This window comes from Trachinotus anak, unplaced genomic scaffold (assembly GCF_046630095.1).
Source record: "Trachinotus anak isolate AG129_WGS33_773 ecotype Australia unplaced genomic scaffold, CSIRO_AGI_Tana_v1 ptg000020l, whole genome shotgun sequence".
Classification (NCBI taxonomy): domain Eukaryota; kingdom Metazoa; phylum Chordata; class Actinopteri; order Carangiformes; family Carangidae; genus Trachinotus; species Trachinotus anak.
The window spans coordinates 5695798-5720041 of record NW_027273871.1 but is presented as its reverse complement, the minus strand read 5'-3'; the positions used below and the strand labels follow the sequence as shown (position 1 = coordinate 5720041).

At 42.3% G+C, this 24244-nt stretch overlaps 1 protein-coding gene across 4 annotated transcripts; it reads right to left on the bottom strand.

Moving 5' to 3' along the window:
* Positions 1–1913: 1913 nt before the first annotated feature.
* arrb2a (arrestin, beta 2a) lies at positions 1914–23999 on the bottom strand. 4 transcript variants are annotated; one of them, XM_071505887.1, is made up of 17 exons: positions 23802–23964; positions 13285–13315; positions 12386–12446; positions 12038–12082; positions 11494–11591; positions 10886–10984; positions 9380–9439; positions 8741–8808; positions 8420–8555; positions 8211–8295; positions 7717–7789; positions 6421–6558; positions 6235–6318; positions 5495–5518; positions 4573–4649; positions 4350–4404; positions 3842–3993 (listed from the first exon to the last, which is right to left on the bottom strand). In XM_071505887.1, the coding sequence occupies exons 1-17, from the start codon at positions 23822–23824 to the stop codon at positions 3903–3905; spliced, it is 1248 nt and encodes a 415-aa protein (XP_071361988.1). In that variant the 5' UTR covers positions 23825–23964; the 3' UTR covers positions 3842–3902. The 4 variants fall into 4 exon arrangements, with proteins under 4 accessions (XP_071361990.1, XP_071361988.1, XP_071361989.1 ...); XM_071505888.1 differs by having other exon boundaries at positions 3842–3990; XM_071505889.1 differs by lacking the exon at positions 5495–5518 and having other exon boundaries at positions 1914–3993; positions 23802–23999.
* Between the last annotated feature and the right edge of the window lie 245 nt (positions 24000–24244).

Below are 24244 nucleotides of genomic sequence, written 5' to 3'. Positions count from 1 at the left end.
CTCTTAAATGATTATGAGAATAATCATGGTCGCAAATGATGATACAGTATAAGTAATAATAATAATTATAGTCACCATAATAATAATAATAATAATAATAATCAGAAGCATAATAATCGTAATTCTATCTTTTCTGGTGTTGTCCCACCAGCAGAAATCACCTCCTGTTTTATAGACATTATGGTAAAAGCATCGCACAGGCCGGGGCGTGGCACTTGTCAAAATATTTTCACACTTAGCAAAGTTACCCCACATATGCACGACAAAATAAGGACAGAATCACAGCTCGTACGATTCACAGCACTGCTTGGAGAAAAAAAAAAAAAAAAAAGAATCAGAAACTTAAAAACATGCTCCGTGTCGGTTTCTTCTTCTTCTTCCCTTCTGGGTCGCAGCTTCAGTGACTGACTGGTGAAGGAGTGAGGGGAAATTTGGCAGTTTTTAGATTTAAAAAGTAAAAGAGGTTTTGTGTGAAGCAAGTCGACGACCCCATGAGCTTTATAACTTGTTAAAAAAACAACAATAAACGATTTTGAGGAGGAAGGGGGGGGGGGGGGGGGAGAATGGCCAAGCATCAAAAAACAGATCAACATTCTTCTTCTTCGTTTCCTGAAATAAGCGAAAGAAAATAACGTCTGCAGTTCTGTGGGTTTGTTTGTCCAATGAAAGTGCTCCTGTGTCGTCTGAAATGTCGCCTGTGCAGTTTGTTATTTTGTTTTTTTGGGCAGGGGGGGGATTAAAAAATAAAATAAAAAAATTAAGAAAAAAATAAAAACTACAGAAAACTTGTTAAAAGAGACAGATTTGACAACGACGCATGAATGTTGGAAAGCAACAGCCTCCGAACTGCTGTCATCTGTTTCTACGGATCAACACAGACAGAAAAAGTCTAAGAGAGGAAAATACCCGAACTGCTGAAGTCCTTCACATCATGTCTGAGTCTGAACGAGGAAAATTAAAGTTTAATTAAAACCTGGAGGATGGTCGGGAGAAGAGGAGGTTCATGTGGTGGATCTGAGGGGAAACACTGGAGCCTGTTGGTTTATTTTAATCACATCTCTTTTACCGCTTTCATTGGTTGAGGAGTTCTTCATGGCACAGGTTTAAATTTTACTATTTAGAGGATAACTTTGTCAAATGGCATCAACTTTAAAGAGAAAAAACAATAGAGATTTAGGAAATAACAAATTTCTATGAATCAAAATATTTAGCGAGAATAAAATTATAATTTCAAGAAATAAATCAAACTACAAGACAAAAGCAATTTTATGAAAAACTATTTAAAATTTAATGGACCAAAAAAAAAAAAAAAAAAACAGTGGAGTTACAGGATAAAACTGTAGTTGTATAAGGAGAAAAATTAAAGTTGTCATTTAAAATTGTAAAATATAAATTAAAATTTCAAGAATAAACCCATTTATAAGACAGAACGCGTAACATTACAATAATTAGTTAATGTCTCATTTTTACGTAATAAACAGTCCTATTTCAAGAGTGAAATCGTTATATCAGAAGAATTAAGCTGCAATTTCAAGAGAAAACTCAACAATTTAATTTAATATCAGATGATTGGAGGTCAAACCTATGCAGGTCTAACTGGTTTTTGTAAATTACAAGAATAATTTTTTTCTTTTTCAAACAGTTTATCATCCTGTATTTTTAGAGTCATTTTGACATAAAAAGTGTAATTCGCTTTGTGTCTAAAATAAAAGTTACTTAAAGTACAACAACTCTGAATTATCACTCAGCTGTGACAATAATGTGCAACTTTGTTTTCCGACTTATACTAGTTTCTGTAATTTACTGCTGAGTAACAAACAAATCACAAACTACATCTCAGTTTCTCTCTGAAAAAGTGAAATGGCAACATGTTGTGTTGGCAACCGTGAAATCAAGAAGGCACAAATTATAAGTTTGATTCCTCAAAAATGAGCATTAATGTATTTGGTTGGGATTTTAATCAGAGATGATGATAATAAACCAAACAGAAAACCCCAGTATTTCTCTGTAACAAGCAGAAAATGACAGTTTGATGGTTTAAACCAGGATCGAGTCCCAGACCGCTTCAACTTCTACTCTAAAAACAGTAGAAACAGGCTTTACTGCTCAGCTCAACATCCACTTTAAAGCACTTAAGAACTAAAGTGCTGATCTGTGTTTAAGAAAAGGTCGAGACCAGGTGGGTGTAAACAGATCCATATGAACAGAAACTAGATCAGTTTAGACCAGATAAAGATCAGTTTAACCGAACAAGCCGAACAAGCCTGAGAAACCGGATTTAAAAACACTTCACACCTGATGAGCCAACAGGAAGACGTGAAGCTAAGTCTGGTGATATGATGCGTTTTTCTTACTGTCAACAAATGACACAAAAACATAAAACCAACAGTGAATTGATACAACAACATGTACAGACTGTTTTCAAAGCGTGATGTTGCTCGGACATTGACCGGTTTTTCACCGTTTCACAAAATATAAAAAAAAAATAATCTACTTTTGTGACTGGTTCATTTCATCCTGAAGAGAAGTCGTCTCGTTGTTTATTAATGTTCTTTCAGTTAACTTCATAATGTAGAGTTTCGTTTTAACGTCACCAAGTTGGAAACAACAATCACTGAGTCACGTGCTTGAACCCGGCGACACTTGCTTTAGGTCTAGTTTTGCTGCACTTCCAGTGTTTAAACACAAATATATTCCGATTTACAGAGAAAATTTAACATGTTTCTCATCCTGGTCAGAAAAGCCACTAGATGGCAGCATTCGACCCTGATGTACCTGCCTGCATTCCCATGTTTAAGAGGCTTTTTAATGGTTAATATGTGAATATTTCACATTTTTTCCTCTATATCATGTTGTTCTTGTATCATCTTGACTTTTTCGTGAAAATATTTTGACTTAATTCGTGAAATCTCCTCAGTATATTCTGTATTTCCTCCTCTCCGAGTAGCATTTGCTAAAAATGACAGAGCCAAGCAGCTTCAGGAAATTACTGAGCCAAAATGATTAAATGAATCATTTATATTAAATCTGTGTTGGTGCAGCTTTGGTTAGAAGTTGTGAGACATTCCTGGATCCCGGTGAACTCACTTGCAGGTGTAGTTTAAAAATGAAAATGTATGTTAGTGATGTGTTTTTAAAAATGTTTGTCTTCAGCAGGAACCAATAGGCTCAGAGCTAAAAGATCTAGATCCAGTTTCTAGGTTTTGGTTTTGATCTTTTCACACAATTTGACGACAGTAAGAAAAATACAGAATCTGAAAGATGGAAACTCTGTCAACGCTGGAATGGTTCTGGGAATTAAAAAGAAAAGAAAGTGCGGCCGACAAAACGTGACAAACATATTACAAAATGGACCGGAGGGGGTGGGGGTGTTCAAGTTCAGAGTGTGACGAGAGCAGGAGAGTGGATGCTGGTGAAATCAAACTTCAGTTGCTTGTGTAAGACTGTTGTGAAAGTGTGTGTGTGTGTGTGTGTGTGTGTGTGTGTGTGTGTGTGTGTGTGTGTGTGTGTGTGTCTGTGTGTTTCCTCCCTTTGCAGCCATGACGTAAAAAGCATCTACAGTATTTACTCGAAGAAAAAAAAACAGGCGATCACCACTGAACACAGATCTCAACTGCTTGTAGAAGATTATCTTTTTTCTATGTTTCAAATATATATCCTGTTTGTACAAGACGGTGATCGAAAAATGGCGGCGGCGTGACGAATGGCTGAAGCAAGAGAGGAGGAACACCACCGTGCCCCCTGAGAGGCCATCCCCCCGTCCAAACATGCCCTCATCCATCCCCTCCACCGGGGAATGTAACGTGAAGAGTGTAGCTGTGTGTGTGTGTGTGTGTGTGTGTGTGTGTGTGTGTGTGTGTGTGTGGTGGTTTGAAGCAAGCATATGAAGGGTTGGCGAGCTCCTAGCAGTCCTCATCCTTGTCGTCCACAACGCCTTTGAGTCGCAGACGGGCGAAGTCTTCGAAGACGAAGTCGTCGTCCTGGGAGATGCTGCTGAGAGGGCGGAGACAGACGGTGCATTTATTAATCCTGTATCGATCAGTTATTTTCATTTATCAAGGGATCATTTAGACTCTAAAACATAACCTACACAAATCACATGCACGCACGCACGCACACACACACACACACACACACACACACACACACACACACACACACACACACACACACACACACACACACACGGTATTTAAAGGTCCCATATAGTATACAGGTAGAAGACCATGTCTTTTAAAACCAAAAATCTTTTATATTTTAAAACAATATGTCGTGTAAATATCTAAAAAACTTCAAATATGTTTTTGAAAGTTTGCACGTTCAATAAACTCGTCAGGTCTGAAACTCACTTTGTGTCAAATTCTATCAAGTTGGTGTCGATGGGGGGGTCCATCTCTGGAACAGCTGAAAACCAGACACAACCATTAGTTTGTCACACTGCCGTTCCCATGGAAACCACTTCTCGTCTCCACGGCAATTTAGTGTATGATAAAGAAGGGATGGTGTACGGAGAGGCGGATGGAGCAGTGTGTGTGTGTGTGTGTGTGTGTGTGTGTGTGTGTGTGGACTCACCTGACTGTGGGCGGGACACGGGCGGCTCCACAGGTTTAGGATGCATTAAGATGAAGGGCAGCTCCACCGACACGTCTCTGAAGCACAACAAACGCTCGGTCAGCTCGACAGGAAGTTACATCTCGTTTTTAACAAATTTCACACCAGTTTGAACCAGTTTTTCACTTACAGAGTAAACAGTCTTATTTCTGGTTTAAAATCAGTTTAACCAACTTTTTTATCCAGTTTACATTTAATTTAAAGCAGTTTATTTGTTGTTTAACCAGGTTTTAAGTGGTTTACGTCAGTTAGTTTCTTGCTTGTTTAATCCAGTTTAGAACCAATTTAAACCAGTTTCAATCCACTTTAACCCAGTTATCTCTAGTTTAACCAGTGCATCGCTTCTAGCTTTGTGTTTTAAACCAGTTTAAAGTTGTTAACCTCTGGTTTAAAGTGGATTATGTCTTGTTTAAGACAAACTTAAAAGTTTATGCATTTTTAAACCAGTTTTAAGCCAAACTAGTTTAATCCCACATGGATCCATTTCTCTCTGGTTAAAGCAGGTATTGCTTTTTTCACTGGATTTTAAACCAGTTTAAACAAGACTTGATTTAACCAGTTTGAACTGGTCTTAAGGGTGAGCGTTTTGACCCAGTTTAAAACAATTTATATTTTGTTTTAAATCAATTTAAATTTTGACTTTGTCTTTTTAAACCAGTTTCAAACTGAATTAAACCAGTTGAAACTTTATTCTAAATTAAATCAAATCTATTTCTCGTTAAAACCAGTTTATCATTTAAAACCAGTTTTAAAGCTTTTAAGTGTTAGTGGACAGACAGAGAAACTCAGTGGATTATTTCTCATTAAACCAGTCTGTGTTTTCATGTTTCATGTGGGCTTCAGATCAGACTAAATTAAACCTGAGGCCATCAGTCACATTTACCTCTCCAACATGCCTCGCAGCAGCCTGAGGGGGGAGGGTGGGGGAGGAGGAGGAGGGGGGAGCCACGCAAAAAGCCAAAAACACAGAGGGAGATGAAATGAAAAGCAGGAGGCAACACGTTCACAGCAAACTACAACAAACAACAGTGACGAGCGACTACGGCGAAAAGTAAAAAGTAGGTGGGTGAAGCAGGAATCTGAGGCTGAGCTGCCCCAACAGAGTCAATGATCCCGATTTAAAGTGAGCTCGAGACCAGAACCCTCCTGTACTCTTTTTTGCCAATTAATTTTCTCAATCAACTTGTTTGGTCACCACTCCACGAGCCAAACATATACAGTTTACTTGTCTGTGTCCGGGGGCCCATTGTCTCAGGATCCAGCTCGACCTCGAGCAGGTCGTCAGAGAGGCTCAACAATGTCTAAAGAAAGTTCACTGCTGGGCTTTGTGCTGCTGTTACATCAGGATTAAAAAACAACCAACACTCATTTCCGCTCTAAATTGAATTAATCCTGTTTTAATTAAGTCTTAAAATTTTTGTGCAACAAAACCTAAACTCGGTTTAATCCAGGTTTAAGGTTCATGTGGGTTCAGCTCAGCCGCAAATGTTTTATCATCAAGAAAAGAGCCCGAAACTCCACTGATGTTATTTACAGGAAACACTGAGGCTGAGAGGACAGGAAGTGAGGTTAGCAGAGTGAGAGGTAGGGGTGTGTGTGTGTGTGTGTGTGTGTGTGTGGTACCCTCCACGTGAGACCACCAGCTTCACTTTGACTCTGTAGGACACCAGGATCCCCAGAACCTCTTTGTTGGTGACATCCTTCACACTGAAACACACAAGGAGAGCACCGTGGTCATGTGACTGCACCAACACACCTGTACACATCTGTGTGTGTGTGTGTGTGTGTGTGCGTCTGTGTGTGCGTTACATGGTGGAGGAGGCCAGGTTGGTGTCCTCATGTTTGAGTTTGCCGTCCAGAGCGAGTCCTCTCTTCTCCCTGTTCTTGTCGAGCGTCGGGGTCAGAGTGTACACCTTACAGAAGGTGGAGCTGGACGACACCTGGTCACTGTGGAGAAGAAACCCTGCTGTCAACTTTATAGGAGTTTAAACCAGTTCATTTGTTCACCATTTAAAACCAAACTAAACAAGTTAAAACCCTCTTAAATCCAGTTCCTCTCTCTTCTTTAGACCAGTTGAACACTAGTTAAAACACATTTTAATCCAGTTGCTCTCTGTTCTAAAGTAAATTATCTGTTTACTTTTTGAAAGTAAACCAAGTTCAGAGACCAGTTTAAAACCGGGCTTTCTTTAAACCTATTTATGGTTTATGTGGTTTTGCAGAACAGAAAACAAGGAGGTGTCTTAATAAAATAATTACTAGTGAAATTACTAATGAAGGCCTGGTCCTCTTTTTAACGGAATTAGATACTTGATACTTTACTGAATCTTTTAATCCGAGTTAATCAACAAAGAAGAAAACTTTAAGAACATGTATGGGTTAATCTTCAGAGAAATGTTGAGGACTCTGCTTTCAGGTGTAGATACGTTCAGGTTTAAAGTTTTTCTTTTTATAAATAATAATAAAAAAAATAAATTTTGCCTTTGTTTTTAATATCCAAGTAATAACTTAGACACCTCACACAAGAATCAGGTCAAGTGTTTTAAAGATCCCACACAGTCTAAAGGTAGATTTCCATGTGTCTCTGATTATAAAGCAGGTCTAGGTTCTATATTAATACTGTGAAAGTATCAGAGCCTCAGTCCACAGAGAAATGCACACAGCCTGTATTCAGAAACTGAGCCTTAAAACCAGCTGTCAGGACTTCTGGAACTTTGTGATGTCACAACAAAGCAGTCACTGCCCTCAGCCACGCCCCAAACCCCGCCCACCTGGACCCTCTATCCAACTTTTCAGGATTTGGTTTCTCTGAGTGTTTAACTGAAATCTCATATATATTTATGTGAACACTCAGGAAATAGTCAGCCAATCAGAAGAGAGGATCAGATCCTCTCTTCTGATTGGCTGACTGATCTGTTGTTACTAGAGCTCCAGAGAGAAGCCTGAGAGAGGAGATGTAAAACTACACTGAGATGGTTTTTGTTTCTTAAAACCACAAATATATCTTCTGATGGAGATCAACACTTCAAAATAAAACACAGGAAAAGCGTAAAATCTCCAGAGGAGATTCTTCACTGGGAACAGAGGTTTAACTGGGACACTTACTCTGCCTCGAGCTGAGCCACTGGACATTTATACTGGGCTGTACTGAACAGGCATATGTCTGCATACTGACGTACTGCAGAGAGAGAGAGAGAGAGAGAGGACGAGAGACAAAGACAGAGAACAGAACAGAGAGAAAGAGAAAGAGTACTGTTACATTCATAACTTAATATCAGCAAAAATATTAAACACAGACTTTTCCTTTTTTTTTTAAATCATCTACTCAGGTTTTTGTTTTAGGTGCAGAAGCTGCAAGCGCCAAATGTTGGACCTGGACCTGGAAGTGAAGAGTCAGCCTCTACTTTCAAAATAAAAGCTGGAACAGGAGCAGAATGTGGATGTAATCCAGTGATATTTTTACGTGACAGGATTTTTAACATGAGACAGATGTGACAGTGTGGCCTGAGGATTTACGCTGTTTAAACCACTCAGAAAAAACCAGCCCGTGTGTTTCTGATCAGAACAGAACTGGACACGATGAGAAAATAAAGACGCACCGGAAATCTTGACTCTCTTCACGGTCTTGGTGGAGTTGTTGGTGACGTGAACGTTGACGCTGATGGGCTCTCCGTGGTAATACAGCTAAACACAACGACAGCGACACAAGAGAAGAAGACATTTGTTACTGTTGTTTCCTGCACTGAAACTTTTCACTTTTTTTATTTACAAACCAGCTGATCGGACACTAAGAAAGGTGTGCGTGTACCTCCTTGTCCAGAGAGGCCTCCAGGTGCAGGGATCTGTCCGACATCAGGAAGCTGCGGGTCGTCTCCACCATGGGCTGAGGACCAGGTTTCTCCGGAGCGTACTGGACCTTCCTGATCACCAGACGCACCGAGTTCCTGCTCAGACACAGGAAGGAGGAATCAGCTGCTGCGTCCTCGTCAGACTCAATACACAACTGAAACTGCTGAGGCTCAGACAGACGCTAACCCCCGGTAACTCTGCGGGTTCAGAGCTGCTCGTGTTGACACGGGGATTAGAGTAACGTGTCCGACCCAGAAACCCTCTGCAGGTGTGAACTCACCTCTTGTGAATCTTCTCTTCTATCGACTTGGCACAGAAAGCTCTGATCTCAAAGTCGACCCCGCAGGCCTGAGGAGAGAGAAGACGAGCAGTTAGCGCCGCCGCTCACATCGAATCCTCGTATCTCAACCTGCTGACGCTCTTTTGGTTCAGAGTCCTGGTTGATGTTGGAGGAGCTCAGTCCAGAGGACAGGTCCAGAGAGACCGCTCCTACCAGCCTCTACGCTGGTCTTTTAAAGAATCCTTTAAGGGCCTTCTCAAAACAATGAATTTTCAACTTTTCCTCAGTTTCTACTTTTACAAGTGTTTGAGCTGCTGAATATTTGTGAAGCTCTTAAAGTCTGGATCTACCGAGAACCAGCAACAATAATGTGACAGAGCTGAGCCCAAACAAATGAGGAGAGGAACACACAGAGTGTGTTTGTGTGTGTACACTTGTAAATGCTACTTCGTGAGGACCAAAAAAGGTGTTTTCCTAACAGAGCAAGGACATTTTGGGAAAGTGAGGATGTTTTGGCCACTAATGGCTTAGTGAGGGTTATGACTTGGTTTTAGGGGGTGGGGGCATTATTTCGATGAGTGTCCTCACAAAGATAGAAGTGTGTGTGTGTGTGTGTGTGTGTGTGTGTGTGTGTGTTACCTTCCCAGTGTCCTCTGGGCCGGGTTGTAAAGTGACTGAACAGGGGAGGTTCTGAGGAATCTGAATAACAGAGAAAGAAAAGAAGAAAAACAGGTCATAATTTCCCCCTTTTCTTCATCTTTGATGCCGCTTCCTCCGAACACCAGGGGCAGCGTTCACACAGCTCCTCCAGCAGCTGCCTGTGGCTTGGTGACGCCACCCTCCACCAGCTCAGATACCGCAGCTGAACCTGGTTCACTGACTCGCCGGGTGAATACAACGATGAGGTTAAAGGGGTTTTACCACCCAGATGAAATGAGACCTGATCAACCCAATCAGTCCAGCACATCAGAATAACAACCACAGCTTAGAGTCATGTGGTTGTCTGTTTTAACTGAGTGAAACAGGATGATCTGCTGAGCGTCTGATGGTTCCTCCACTGAGTTTCTACATCACAAACTTTCTCTGGGGAACAGGAACCTTCTGAGAAACTCAGAAACCAGGGTCTAAATGAAAAAAGAAGTCCTTGCTCAGCAGGCAGTACTTCCTGAAAGTTCAGGAGCTTTTGTTTTGGGGATGAACGTTGCTGGTTAAGTACAGCAGTGTTTTCTGCCGCACTGTAAAACAGCCAGTGTTTTTAAAAAAGCTCAACTGCAAACACCTCGACATCACACGAGGTGAAAAGCAACAGTCACATTTTTGATACGTAAGCAGACTGACTGGTCTGATCCTCCCGGGGCTTTGACTCTGCTGTGGAAACACAAACCACGACCTGTGAGACACGTCCTGGACACTGTACTGTGGAACCAGAGGAACAAACAGGTTCTGTATCTGAGGAAATGAGGAGGTTCTGCTCCTCAGTATAAAAACCAACTGCGCTGATTGAAACTTCAGGTTGTTTTTTGTCACGCTGCAGCGATTAGTTTAATCGATAACTCGCTTCACAGGAACTTTGATCAGCAGCTGTCTTGATAACTGGTGAACCATTTAGTCAAACACCTGCCGGTTAAATCGTCTCAGAAGTGATGGTTCGCTGCTTGTTTGTTAGATATTTGAATAGATCCTCTGGGGTTTTGTAAACGGATTTATCCATAAAACAAAAAGCAAATTAATCAATAATTAAAATAATCAATAACTGCAGCCTCACGTCAGAACACAACCACTTTAAATCTCTCCATCGACCATCTGTCTTGTCTATTCTCACACGTCGCCTCCATTGCTGGTTGTGGCGTCACAGAGACACACGATGACCAATAAACATCACTTGACATGTTCTGTCTCTCCTCCAAATATTTACACAGGAGTCGTCCAGGTCTGTGGACTGGGACCGAGACACAGGACTGTGCTGGATCAAAGTCTGTCTCATAGTTCCAGGGTTCTACCCAGGTTAGGGCTCACTGTGGATCCCGGTTCAATGAAGATAAGATAAAATAAAACAAAGTCAAATTCAACACAATACAGGAATAAAAGGAGGAAGTGCAGCTGAAGTGTTCCTGGAAAAGCAGCTGAAGAGAAGCAGCGACTCACAGTGAAGTAGAAGGGATGTGCGTGCTGGCCGAGCTTCTTCAGCAGCCTCTCCTGCAGCCGGCTGTTTGGTTTCCGCTCCTCAGGCACCGGAGGGAAGGCCTGACAGAGAGAGAGAGGGGGGGGTACTTCAAGTCAACTAAACAGTTTTACCAGGTCTGTAAACTCAGGTGAAGAAGGAGGTGTTTTTTAAACTAATGACAATCAATAGTGCACACACACACACACACACACACACACACACACACACACCAGCACCAAACAATCCTACATTTTCTTCCCCTCAGATCCAGATCATTATCTGCACTGAACTGTACAGTGTACATTTTTTTACATCAGGATCCAAACATTATTTTCTAAGAAATTCAAAAAACTCTCACAATGTAAAGGAAAGTGATAAAAAATTCCTTGCTCCACCGCTTTGACCAAATCAGCACCAAAATATAATCAGTTCTTCCTTGGCTCCACCCCCATCCACCCCAACAAGTTTGGTGTAAACCTCCCTGGTGGAGAGTTTGTATCAATAAGAAGATTTTCTCTCTCTGCAGGTCTACGAAGAAGAAGAAACCTGACCTCCAGGTGTAGCCTGAGGTTTGTGGTGGGGCTCTGACCTGAAAGGTAGAGATGTAGAGATCCTTCCTAAAGGACAGACCCAGCACGTCCAGGTCCTCCCGGCCATATCGAAACGCACAGGTCAGTGTGACGAAGACTAACAGGGAGGAGGAGGAGAAACAGGTAAGTGAGCTGGTTCAGAGGTGTTACCTTAGAGAAACTACTTCTTCCTCTGATTGTTTCTCTGCTGCACTTTTACTTTCTTGACTGAGTCAATAATCAATAATTTCAATTAATCATTTTGTCCATTAAAAATAACAGTAAATATGTAGCATCAAGCATCAAATCCTCATTTCAGAGGCTGGAAAATGAAAATATTTCACATCTTTATTTAAAAATTAAAATGATCAAACAATATTAAAATTGCTGCAGATTAAATTGTCTGTAGATGGACTCATTAATTAATCATTGCATCATCACTCTGAGGTAACCCTTCACTTTACCATGTTGTAGTTTTAATTTTAAATGGATAATCCATCAATAATCCATCATGACAAAGTGACAGGGGTCTGAAGGGCGCTCTGGGCGAGGAAGCAGTCTCACCTTTCCTGTCCTTCAGGTACTCGGGGTCGACGAGGATCACGCCGTCTGTCAGCAGGAAGGAAGGAAGACAAACCGCCGCGTCATCACAAAACTGCGTCCACAGTGTGTTCGCTCAACTGTTTCTGCCTGACCTTTCAACCACAAACTCTACTGATGATCTCTGACACACCTGGAAACTCATTTACACTGTTCACTCATCCTTCTGTCACATCACCATGGTTACTGCTGCGTTAAGCCAAAAAAAGGTTTCAGAATTTCCTAAAGTGTCTGACGAGACTTCAGGATCCCCGTCAATAAAAACTTTGTGATAAAATATTAAGGTACAAACCTCCAGACGAGCCGACTCACCTACTGGATCCACGTGGTCCAGGTGATCCACAAAGTCTCTCTTTCCCAGGTAAACTGTCACCTGCAGAGTCAGTCACCCGTTAGTTTAAGTTTTGTGACAAACATGTATTCATGACAAGACCAATCACAATCAGATGTGGGCGATTTAGCTAAAAGATCATGTGACAATCTTTTTGAGAAGAGTCACAGTCCACGATCTCAATCACAATCTGCTTCCTGTTTTTGCTCTGGTTTTATTCTTTCCATCGCTTTAATGCATCTTTTGGTTGTTTGTCTGCCCGTCGCCAATTTTCACCCACAATGCTGTCTTCTGTTTACAAACTGTGTCGCAACAAATCACATTTTTTGCTCAGTTCATGTGGAGCATTCGTGTGGACAGCTCTGTTATTCTTTTATTTATAAGGGGGGCTATATGGAAGTATTTTAATTTGATTTGAAAGCTCAGTCTCTGCCCGGCCTCGGCTTCCTGTTTCAGGCCTCTCACTGCCGACAGTGGTTCTTGTTGTCCTCTGGTTCACGTGCTGCTACGTCAAACTCACTGAGGCTGCAGCTACAGTTAGCAGGCTAGCTGTTTGACAGCTAACAGTGAACTGAACTTTAAAATTTAATATCTTAATACAGAAACGTTTAATGATGCGATCTGTACGATTAATCTGAAAAGTAGATCATAAGCCAAAGAGAGATCGTCCATGATAAGAGATCGTCAGGTCGCCCACCTCTAATCACAACATAATCAGTAAATATTCAGTAAAAGTGGGATCAATAAATCAGCAGGTTGTTTTATTAGTCAGACACTTCAGCCAAAGATCCGTTCATTGTTTCTTGTTAATTTCCGACAGAGTTAAAACTAAACTCGTCTCCACATCTGTTGCGTCAGAATAAACAAACAGCTGACTCACCTTACAGTTGGGGCTCGACTTCTTGAAAACTCTGAAAGTTTGGGGGGGGGGGGGGGGGGGCAAAACAGAGAGGAGAGAAACTGTTAGTCTTGTTTTGGAGGGGGGTGGGGGTGGGGGTGGGTGTGGAGGTGTGAAATGAAAAAAAACATCAATAAACATGAAACTGTGATCATGAATCTTCTGTCAAAATAACCTGAGGAAACGAGTTTCTAACCAGGCCACTGTTGATTTCTATTTCTACATGGCAGGAAACTGAAGGGGGAAGTGGTTGGAGGAGAGGACTCTGTCTCTATGACCTGCTTATTATGGGATGTCACCGCAGAGGTTTAACGGGGACAGGTGGAGGCTTCCTGTTCGTCCTGCACCCGACAGCCCCGACACCCACAAACTTTTTACTTTACTAAACCTCCTGACTCTGCTGTTCACAAGAGAACATTAGAGAACGACTGAAGGTCCCAGTTTTTACACTTCCCCTGTGTTTTATCTGAAGTGTTGATCTCCATCAGAAGATATATTTGTGGTTTTAAGAACCAAAAACCATCTCAGTGCAGTTTTACATCTCCTCTCTCAGGCTTTTCTCACATCAGAGGAGTTTTTGTGACATCAAAAAGTTGCAGAAGTCCTGACGACTCCTTTTAAGGCTTGTTAAACATTTCCTACCTGCAGATCACCACTTTATTTTCCATTCATACTTTAGCTTTTCATGCTTGTAATTTGTAGCATTCAGTCTGTGGAGACTTCATTAGTCACCTGCACAGCTGCTTGTTAATACAAACATCTAATAAACCACAGCTCAGTGAATTCATGCATAAACACTGCTCCATCCTCAGTTTGTTCTTAACATCTTTAAACTGTTGTATCGACAAGCTCCACATCTGTAACATCTGGATTTCCAGCAGAGTGAGACATCTCTGTCACATCAGTTTCAGGAGTTACACTTTCACTGATATCAGATCAATAATTCAAACGTATTAACGTCAAAAGTTTGAACCAGGGCCTTCAGAATCTCAGGTAGCTTGTGAATGAGAACTGCATGTGTTTCATCAATTAAAGCTTCTGATCAGATCAGAACTGATCTGATCAGGCCCAATAAAAGTTGATCAGGATGTCCTACTTGCAGAAGTTTGTGTACTAAATACTGCCTCTTAGGGCGTCACCACGATCGCTGTTTTTCTTACATTAACAGAGCATCAACATTTAAAGACAGGCTCATTTTTAATGTTGGGTTTACTACTTGTGCGAGAAATCAACAAAACATTTAATAAAACCCTGGTCCACTCCAGTTGCTTCATCATCATCTTCAGAGTTTGACTGACAGCACCGGCCAAAGCAACCTGAACCAAACCACACGAACATCTTACCACATGTGAGGTGTGAGAACAGTCTTGGTCACTTCCTTTAACAGATGACACCCGCAACACACAAACAGGAAGTAACAAACAGCAGCTTTGCCTCCTCACATCTGAAGAGAGACAATCGAGCGAAGGTGTTGAGAAGAAACTCAAACATCTGAGCTCTGCTGATGAGCAGGAGCTGCTGTTGCTGCTTCAGCAAAGTGTTTACAGCAGCTTCAGCTTCCTGTCAGAGCCACCGAGCCTTTCCACACCACCGTTATATTTAGATCCACTCCACTTCAAAGCACAAATTAAAACCGATTCACAAGTTTCTGTGGCTCCAGTCTCAGTTCTCAAGACTCATTTACTGCTGCAGCTCCCGGCAACACAAAAACACACTGGAGCCACAACTAACCATCATTTTTATTGTTCTCACTATAACTGGAGGTGGATCTATGAAACTGTCTTCAAATGTTTCACTTTGTTCCATCACCAGTCCAAAGACGTTCACTTTACTGGGACATAAAACAGAGAAACACTCACACTGGAGAAACTGGAACTGGAGACTGGTTCCTACTGTAGCTGGAAAAATTACTCTGATTATATGTTAATGATCAAAATACTTTTACATTTAGTTTTCAGTCGAGAGATTGAATTGTTTCAGGTCTGAGCTGATTCAGGACCTGAGCCTGTGAGGCTGATCCAGACACTGTGGTGAAACATGACGCTGTGTTTTGACTCCTCAGATGTTTATCTCTGCGCTAACAGCGGCAAAACCGGACCGCCTCCTTCGGATCCTGCCAACCCCCCCCCCCCACCTTTCACCTCTGTGCTGTGAGGTTGAGGCGGCCGCCTTGGGAATGAGCTCCACAAGAAAAACAGCCGGCCACGTGTAAACAGGCTTTAACGCTCGGCTGGCTGCTTCCAAAACTCTGCAGCTGGATGAACGTGAGGCGGCGCCGACCGGCGGCTGATCTGCCTGCAGCAGGAGGGTCTGCAGGGACGTCAGCTCGGAAAAACAGGCGGACTAAGGAAAGTCACGTCTCCTGTGATGGTGGATTGCGTCACCTGAATATGAGGTGATGCTGCGGCTTCATGTCTGGACAAGAGCGCAGTGTTTTTCTTATGGAATCATCTTCACTCTGTCATCTCCATTTATTCTGTTGTTTTTCTGCACATTACTTATTTATTTGTTCATTCTTCCATCATCCTTCAGAAGATTTAAATACTGTGGGATTCACTGGTGAGATTTATTGTACCATCGTGGAATAAAAGTGGTTAAATAAAATGTTCCAGTGGTTGAAGTTAGAGCTGCTGGTTACTTTCATTATCAATAAATCTGTAGATTTTTTTCTCTCATAGTTTTGTCATTAAAATGTCACAAAATAGTGAAAAAACTGACTTCGAATGTCTTGTTTGGTTCAAGAAACTGACTGTTCATAGACTAAATGGCTCGTTGATTAGTTTGCTGCCCTGGATGAATAAATCAATTTTTGCTTCAATTAATCAATTACTGGTTAAAGCAGTACTCCAGTGATGTTGAATGGCACTTCTATGAAGTTGGAGGACTCACAGGAAAGGTCCAAACTGACTCTTAGTACTGGTATAAAGTTAAGCTCCGAAGACCTACATTTCCCATAATGCAACCAGACAGCATCGTTCATTAGGTCCTCCCACGTCCTTCAAACTCTACAGCTTCCTAAAAAAAGTAGAGACAGTTTCCAGAGGCTGAGGACGACCGACCATGATCAGTGAACTGGTTTAAAAACAAACACGCTCGACCTCGTTGGATGATGGAAAAGCTTCAGACGGGATTTAGAACTGAAACGTGGTCGTGTGGACGCAGCCTGATGTAGCTGATGTTTGTGTTGAAGCTGTTTTAGAGACAATTTGATTCAGCTTCATGAGGTTTGAGCTGCTGCTGTGTTTCATTAGCTGCCGTACACGCAGACAGATCAAAAGAGCAGGAAGTGTCCTCTGAGGGGAGTGCGTTTCCTCTGGGTCACAGTTCAGTGTGTTGCTCAGAGACACTTCAGCAGGACATTTTCACGCTGATTCAGCTGTTTACGAGCCACATATGAACCAAGAGGACTTCACACTCAGAGGCACAGACTCTGCGACTTTACGCTCGCTCCATCTCATGATTCTGGTTGAAGGCACTTCCTCATGTTCGAGCCGATTGGTTCCTCACTACACTTCCTCTGCACAGACACACTCGTCAGAGTCACCCATCATCGCTGAAACAGTTCACACACCAACACGTCTGATGCAGCTTCTTTCCAGCTCGAACTGAACTAAAGTAGGAAAAAAGGAAACTAAATCCCCCAAACCCAGCAGCCAGGCCTGTTGGTGTGGAAGGAAAGTTCCATTTCCTCAAAATCTGGGTCTTATTTTGGTAGTCTAGCCCATCCTTCCTGCCCGACCTGGTGACATTTAACTCAGCGGCTGCAGTGTAAAACCATGCAGACATAATGACACAGTTGCACTCAGCTGTGACTGTGCAGCAGGAGCCATCAGACGGATTCAGCACCACCATCACATGATAAACCTGCTGCTGTTCACACAGACAGAAACTCTGCAGGTCGATGAGGAACCAGGAAGTCTTTTCCTCCCAGCTCCGAACAGGTGGTTTGGATTAAATGATTCAACAGCGGTTGTTTTCACACCTGCACCGACCAATGACTGATCTATTATTGATAAATCTGACTGATTAACTGTTTAGTAAACAGAGTGCCTGAGACCTTTCATTCTGTGCAACGTCAAATATGATTTAACACACGAGACGTGTCCCAGTTCAGGGGCCGCATTTCAAAACTGATTGCGTCACAGTGACGTGACGAGACTGTCCCATATCGAAGGCTCGTTCAACTGCAGCTCAGAAAAGTGTCCTGCTTTCCCCGGGAAACGAAGGATCCTTAGTGATGTCGTCACGATTTAAAGGAGTGGTGACAGTCACAGACACAAAAATAAAACCGAGGGGGGAAAGAAAAAATTTCTTTTTTTAAAGTGTCGCTATCAGGAGTGATGAAACCCGACACCTGCCGCAGCTTCAGACGTGACTCAGACGTGATGACACCTGATGACCTCACACAGCATCAACATCTCACACCCGAACAGCTGAAGATGTCACCAAACCTACAAACCCCCTTCTCCTGGAAACTACCTTTCTATTAGAGCTGAATGCTGCTGTGCACAAAAAAAACATGTTGCCATTATTTTGGCAGATATTGTGATTTCGATAAGAGTCTTAATTTCACTTGCAATGGTAATATTTGCATTTGATTTTTGCTGAGAAAAATATAAAAATGATGATTTGATTTTTGTTTGGTCTGTACCAAACAATCATGTTTCTTTACACCTCTCCAATTAATTGTTCAGCCCTAGTTTCTATACAAGTAAACTTAACATCTGGTTTATTGATGTGCAGAGTCCTTTTTTTATTATTAATTTTTAAAGGTTCCATATTTTAAACTTCTCCTGTGTTTTATCTGAAGTGTTGATATCCATCAGAAGATATATTTGTGGTTTTAAAAACCAAAACCATCTCAGTGTAGTTTTACATCTCCTCTCTCAGGCTTCTCTCTGGAGCTCTAGTAACAACAGGTCAGTCAGCCAATCAGAAGAGAGGATCTGAGCCTCTCTTCTGATTGGTTGACTGTTTTCTGATTAATCCAATAAAAATATAACAGATTTCAGGTAAATAACAAATCCTGCAAGGTTGGATGGTGGGTCCAGGTGGGCAGGGCTTGGGGCATGGCTGAGGGTGGTGACTGCTTTGTTATGACATCACAAAGTTCCAGAAGTCCTGATGACTTGTTTTAAGGCTCAGTTTCTGAATACAGGCTGTGTGCATTTCTCTGTGGACTGAGGCTTTGATACTTTCACAGTATTAATATAGAACCTAGACCTGCTTTATAATCAAAATACATGGAGATCTACTTTTAGAGTGTATGGGACCTTTAAAGATTGAAGCTACATTTATCAACAACAGCAGAGTCGCCAGGAAGTGGCCGGGGTGAATTTAGGACTGTGACACCAGAACCAGGTTCACATCCAGAACCTTGTGTGGTTCAGACAACAGCAGCTCTTTGGTTCAAGTCAGTTAAAGATGGTAGTTTAAATTACCGTATTTTCCGGACTATAAGGCGCACTTAAAAGCCTTTAATTTTCTCAAAAAACGACAGTGCGCCTTATAATCCGGAGCGCCTTATATATGGATTAATTCTGGTTGTGCTTACTGACCTCGAAGCGATTTTGTGTGGTACACGGCGCTCACGGCGCTCTGTCAAAATGTTTTAGTACGACTTTGGTAAACTACAAAGCCGCACCGCTTGCAGCATTACGGCTATCGTAGTCAGGAGCGTCGCGGAGTAATACATACTGTGCTTCACCATAATATTACAGTGTGTGTGTATAAGGATCTATAAGGAGTTATTGTGAATACGTTAACGTTTGATTTAGCGGTATCAGACTGTGTTTTTTTTACATGTTACAACTGAACAATGTTGAGAGTTATTGTGAACGCGTTTAATAGAGTTTGACTGACTTATCTGACTGTTTCGCTTAATGCGCCTTATAGTCCGGTGCGCTTTATATATGAAAAAAGAAAATAGACCATTCATTGACAGTGCGCCTTATAATCCAGTGCGCCCTATAGTGCGGAAAATACGGTAAATGTAAATTAACAGGTTGTGAACTTTCTCTGTATTAAACCGGACCAGGATCTTTCTCTGACCTGAACCAAGAGCTGTGAGAACAGAACCATAAACCAGTTTATTAAAGCTGGAGCCGACATTCACTATCAACATATCTGTGACTCATCAGATACGTAAATCAACAACAAGCCCTCATGATGTTCTCATAAAATATGATCTGATCACAGGTCTGTTTCCCAAAAAAGCATATTTGCTGCTGCAGTTTAGTTTTATATAAACATCGTTACAAGGACACACAGCTGTTTAGTGACCGTGGTCATCTTTCACTGGTCCTGCGCTCAAAAGTAAAAGTCCGTAACTGAGGCACTTTAAACGTGTTATCGGACTGTGAATCCTGACAAATGGAGGTGGAGCTGGTCTGAACCACTTTAACTCCATATCAAGTGAATGTTCAGATTCCAGTTTGAAGGTTGTGCGTCTGAAATCAAAACATTGAGGCTTCACAGCTCAATGCAGCTGAGAGGAGCTGCAGATCTGGGTGATAATTCTCTATGAGCAACACCAACACAAAGTCACTGATCCCGTCATATAACAACAGTGGATCCTGGATCCTCGGCTCTTGGATAAATGTGCAATATCTTCCTCTGAAATCTGGTGCAGTGACTGAGACTCTGCGGAGACACCGACTCAGAGAAGATACTGGAACTTCTGTAATCTCACACTTTAAATCGCTGATCTATCCAATCACACAGCTGCTGACACGAATCTGTGTTCATGATCATGTTGTTAGGAAATCATGATGTTAATGTTGTGGACAGAGCTTCTACTAAAACCAACATCTGGAAACACAAATCGCTGACACTGACTTTGATTTTCAAGCGCAGATGTTTTAACCGAAACGCTTCACACGGAGGCCGACGGCAGCGGGTCAGCATGCTGATAGTTTGTCCTCTGTTATCAACAGCTGATCTGCGGAGCAACAGCTTTCCTGCGTGACGAGGCCTAAGTGCTCCCAGCAGCTCGGTGTGGACCAGAGGGCACACATCAGCCGTCACTGCCCACATGACGTCGGCGTTTCCTGCCACTGGTTTCCTCTCCTCCCAGTTTCCCACCTGTTTCCTAACAGGAAGTAACTGGGAGTTCAGTGAGGAGAGGGAGAGAGAGAGTGACGGGAAAGTTGAAGCAGAGCTGCTGGAAAGTCGTCGTCGGGCACAGATGACGATGGCCGATTATCAACCTCAATCCAGCAGCCAGAGAATGAAAGAAGGTGAAAGAGGTGAAATAATTTATATGAATTTAAAAGCAGCTGAATAGGCAACATGTGCGTGAAATGAGCAAACAAAGAGGCGTGTGTGCAGATATGAGCTGTGAAACATCCAAGCCTTTGTCCATACAACAGACAACATGCAGGACTGTGGCTGTAAACAGCCTCAGATTAAAGCTGAAAGTCAGCACTTTAATCTCAGAGTCATCAGTTTATGAAAAATCCACTGAGCAGGAGCAAAGCAAAGAAACTCTGAGCTGCACAAAAGGCAGATGAAAGCAGCTTCAATAAACTAAAACATCATTATCAATCAATCTGCTCATTGTTTTCTTGATTAATTGTTTTATCTATAAAGTGCCACAAAATATTGAAACTTTCCCAGAAGTCAAGGTGACGTCTGCAGGTAAAAAGTTTCAAACTCACGCCTGAGAAGCTGAACCAGCAAAAAGGAAAAAAAGAGTCAATAAAACAATTAGTTGATTATCAAAATTGTTGTCAATAAGTTTTCCGTTAAAGACGCCCTGATGAAGATCAAGTGTTTAACCTTGTTAACGTCCATATGATGTTTTCATATGATGAGTGAAATAATCAGTCACTGAGTGTTTCCACCTTGAACTGCAGTGAACTAATGACAGTCTCATAAAACTTGTGGGGACGGGGGGCGGGGCACAACCACTAAGATAACAAACCACATAAACTAATAAAAGATGCTAACTATGCTAACTGTTCTGTTACACCTGCTGGTCTCTGATTCTGGTTTCAACAGACTCCTGATCTGAGTCTGGGTCTGACTGAGGCTCCAACCTGAGGCTGAGTCTCTCTGATGTCTCCTCCTCTGACCGTCTCGATGCTCTCTGCTCTTTCACCTGGACACCTGGAGCAAGCAAACTACAATCATCACCTTGCAGTTGTTTGCTTAGACAACCAGTTGAGTTGCAGCCTCAACATGTATACTCTGATGACTTCGGAGGAATTTCGTTATAATCACTGTGTGAGTTCACTGAGTCATATTCCTTCTGTGTTGCCATGTTTGGTCAATAAGAGTCAGTAGACAATGTTTCTGCAAAGAAGCTACAAATTCTAAGACCTGTTTGTTTCACACCCATCTTCAGCCCGGCAGCACAGATCCACACATTCAGCCCGGTGTCGAGCTTCACTCCAACATCAGTGTCACCAGGTTAGTATCTGGCACAGTGTGACACAAGGTCACAGCCTCTCCTTGTTCCTGACTTACATCATTCCTTAATGAGCAGAAGTGTTTTTGCAGAACATTATGATGTCACCGTGAAGCTGACCTTTGACCTTTTGGGTATAAAATGTCAGTACTACTACTACTACTACTACTACTACTACTATTTTATCCTATTAGACACTTGTGTTAAACTGCGTCATGATTAGCGTATGAATTATGGCCAAAAACACGTTTTGTGAGGTCACAGTGACCTTGACCTTTGACCTTTGACCACCAAATTCTAATCAGTTCATCTCTGAGTCCAAGTGTATGTTTGTACCACATCTTCAGAAATTCACTCAAGTTGTTCCTGAGTTATCACGTTAACAAATATGAGACCGACAACCTGAAAACCCGAGGCCTCGGCTCTCAGCCGTCGTCAACGGTAACATAAAGACCTGTGTCCACCTGTACACCTGAGAATTAAAACATGACAAACTAAACACAGACACTGTCTAAAACGGAAAACTGATTCCAGAACTTACTGTTATATTTAAATTGTACATATTTTATTATTATCTATTATTTATTTTTTTAGTATTTGATTTTGACATTTTGCTGTTTCCTTTTTTTTTGTACTATCCACTTTGCTGCTATTACGCTGCACATTTCCTGACTGAAAGACTAGTAAAGGAATATCTGATCCTATCTTAAAACAGGAGTTTAACACTGATCAGGATCTGCTGACGTTCTGGGTTAAGACAGAGCCACAATGATTAATCGAGTTATCGATTGGTTGATCCACTGTGACTGTTTTGATCAGTTACTTATTTTGTCAGGTCCGGGTTCTCGTATGTGAGGATCTGATGCTTTTCTCTGAGAATAAACGGCAGTGAAGTGAACAGGGTTTGGTTTGGGGCTGTTAGCTGTTAGTATTCTGGGCTGAGGAAAAGTGCAACAGACATTTTCCACAATTGTTTCACATTTAATGACAAAAACGATTAATTGGGGAAAAACTCACAGCTTCACACAGACACTGGGCTGCAATGCTGCCCCATATTTAGGCACATTTTACTGTGTAGATACTTATCAATGATCAAAATAATCATTAATTTCAAACCAGATTAAGACTGAAGACAAATATATAGTGCCAGTGGCATCTTCATCAGTCAAAAACAAACCGTGCCAGAGGCGTTTACACTGTTTACATGCTCAGCCTGGCCTTTAAACGGCCTCTGAACCAAACCTCGTCCATTCTCATCAGGTATTATTTCAACCAGCAGCTCTTCAACTCGTTAAAACACATCTGCAGCTAATGAAAACGAGCCTGCGGTACCCACAGACCCAAAAAAAACCCTGCATTAGTGGCAGGCTAACCAGAATAGCCGCGAATATACACGGTCGCACCAGACTCCATTTGAAAATATTTTGATTTTAAACGGCCCTTGTGTAGTCAACGGAATAAAACAGAGCTCTACAACTTAGTGAGTCCTTAAAGTTTTTCTTTGAAATCGGCATCGACACCGTCCTCCAAACAGCACATTAATCCACTAAAATCTAGAGTTTAACTGGAGATTTCCAGTGGTTGATACCGCCCACTACGGCCGTATTTTGTTGCAAATGCACCGTGGGAATTCCTGCCTGCAACACTAAAACGTATTTTATATTAAAAATGAGCACTGTCGCATGTAGTATTTGTGGAGCAGATTAAATAGTTTGTGTAAATGGTCTGTCCGTTGCTTTGATTTTCATTTAAGAGGGCGCATCAGTATGGTATCGAAATTTGACAGATTTCTGAGCGGAGGCTGGAGCACCGTCCTGTCCACTGAAGACGTATCGCGGTTAGCTAACCCCACCCTACTGTGCTAACTTCGCCTCCCGCAGACGAGGTCATCGTCCTGGGGGCTACACCACGAATCGGGGAAGGCTGAGCGATCTCTGTGTCAGGTTTTTCTCATAAAGCGGGTAAATCTCTGCAGCCCAGGCTGACAAAAACTCCCCCGCCCGGGCCAGCGGCAGCCCGGCTAACGTTAGCTAAGTGCGTGAGATCGGATGCTAACTAGCCGTTAGCCACAGTAGCCGAGGCGTCCTACCTGGTGCCCGCCTTGTCCCCCATCTCCTCGGCAGGCAGACGGCAAGAAGATCCCAACAAAATGAGCCCGGAATCGGAGGTGTCTTGACTTTAGAAAAGGTAGATTTCGTCAGGCAGCTCCGTTCACCCGTCCATCCACATCGGCGCACAGCTAACTAGTTAGTATGCTAATTTAATTTAGCGCCGCCTCGGCTGCTCTGGCTTCCGCAAAGGCAGGATCTCTCTCTCTCTCTCTCTCTCTCTCTCTCTCTCTGTGTGTGTGTGTGTGTGTGTGTGTGTGTGTTTCAGCGGCTGCAGATCATGTTGCACAACGCGGAGTCCGCAGGAACATGACAACATGAAGCATTAAATGGTAAAAAGACAGAAGATGATTCATCATTGAGAAGACTGACTCACTGTGTCTGTCATCTGGAGGGTTCGCTCCTACAACCATGGATGGGGTCC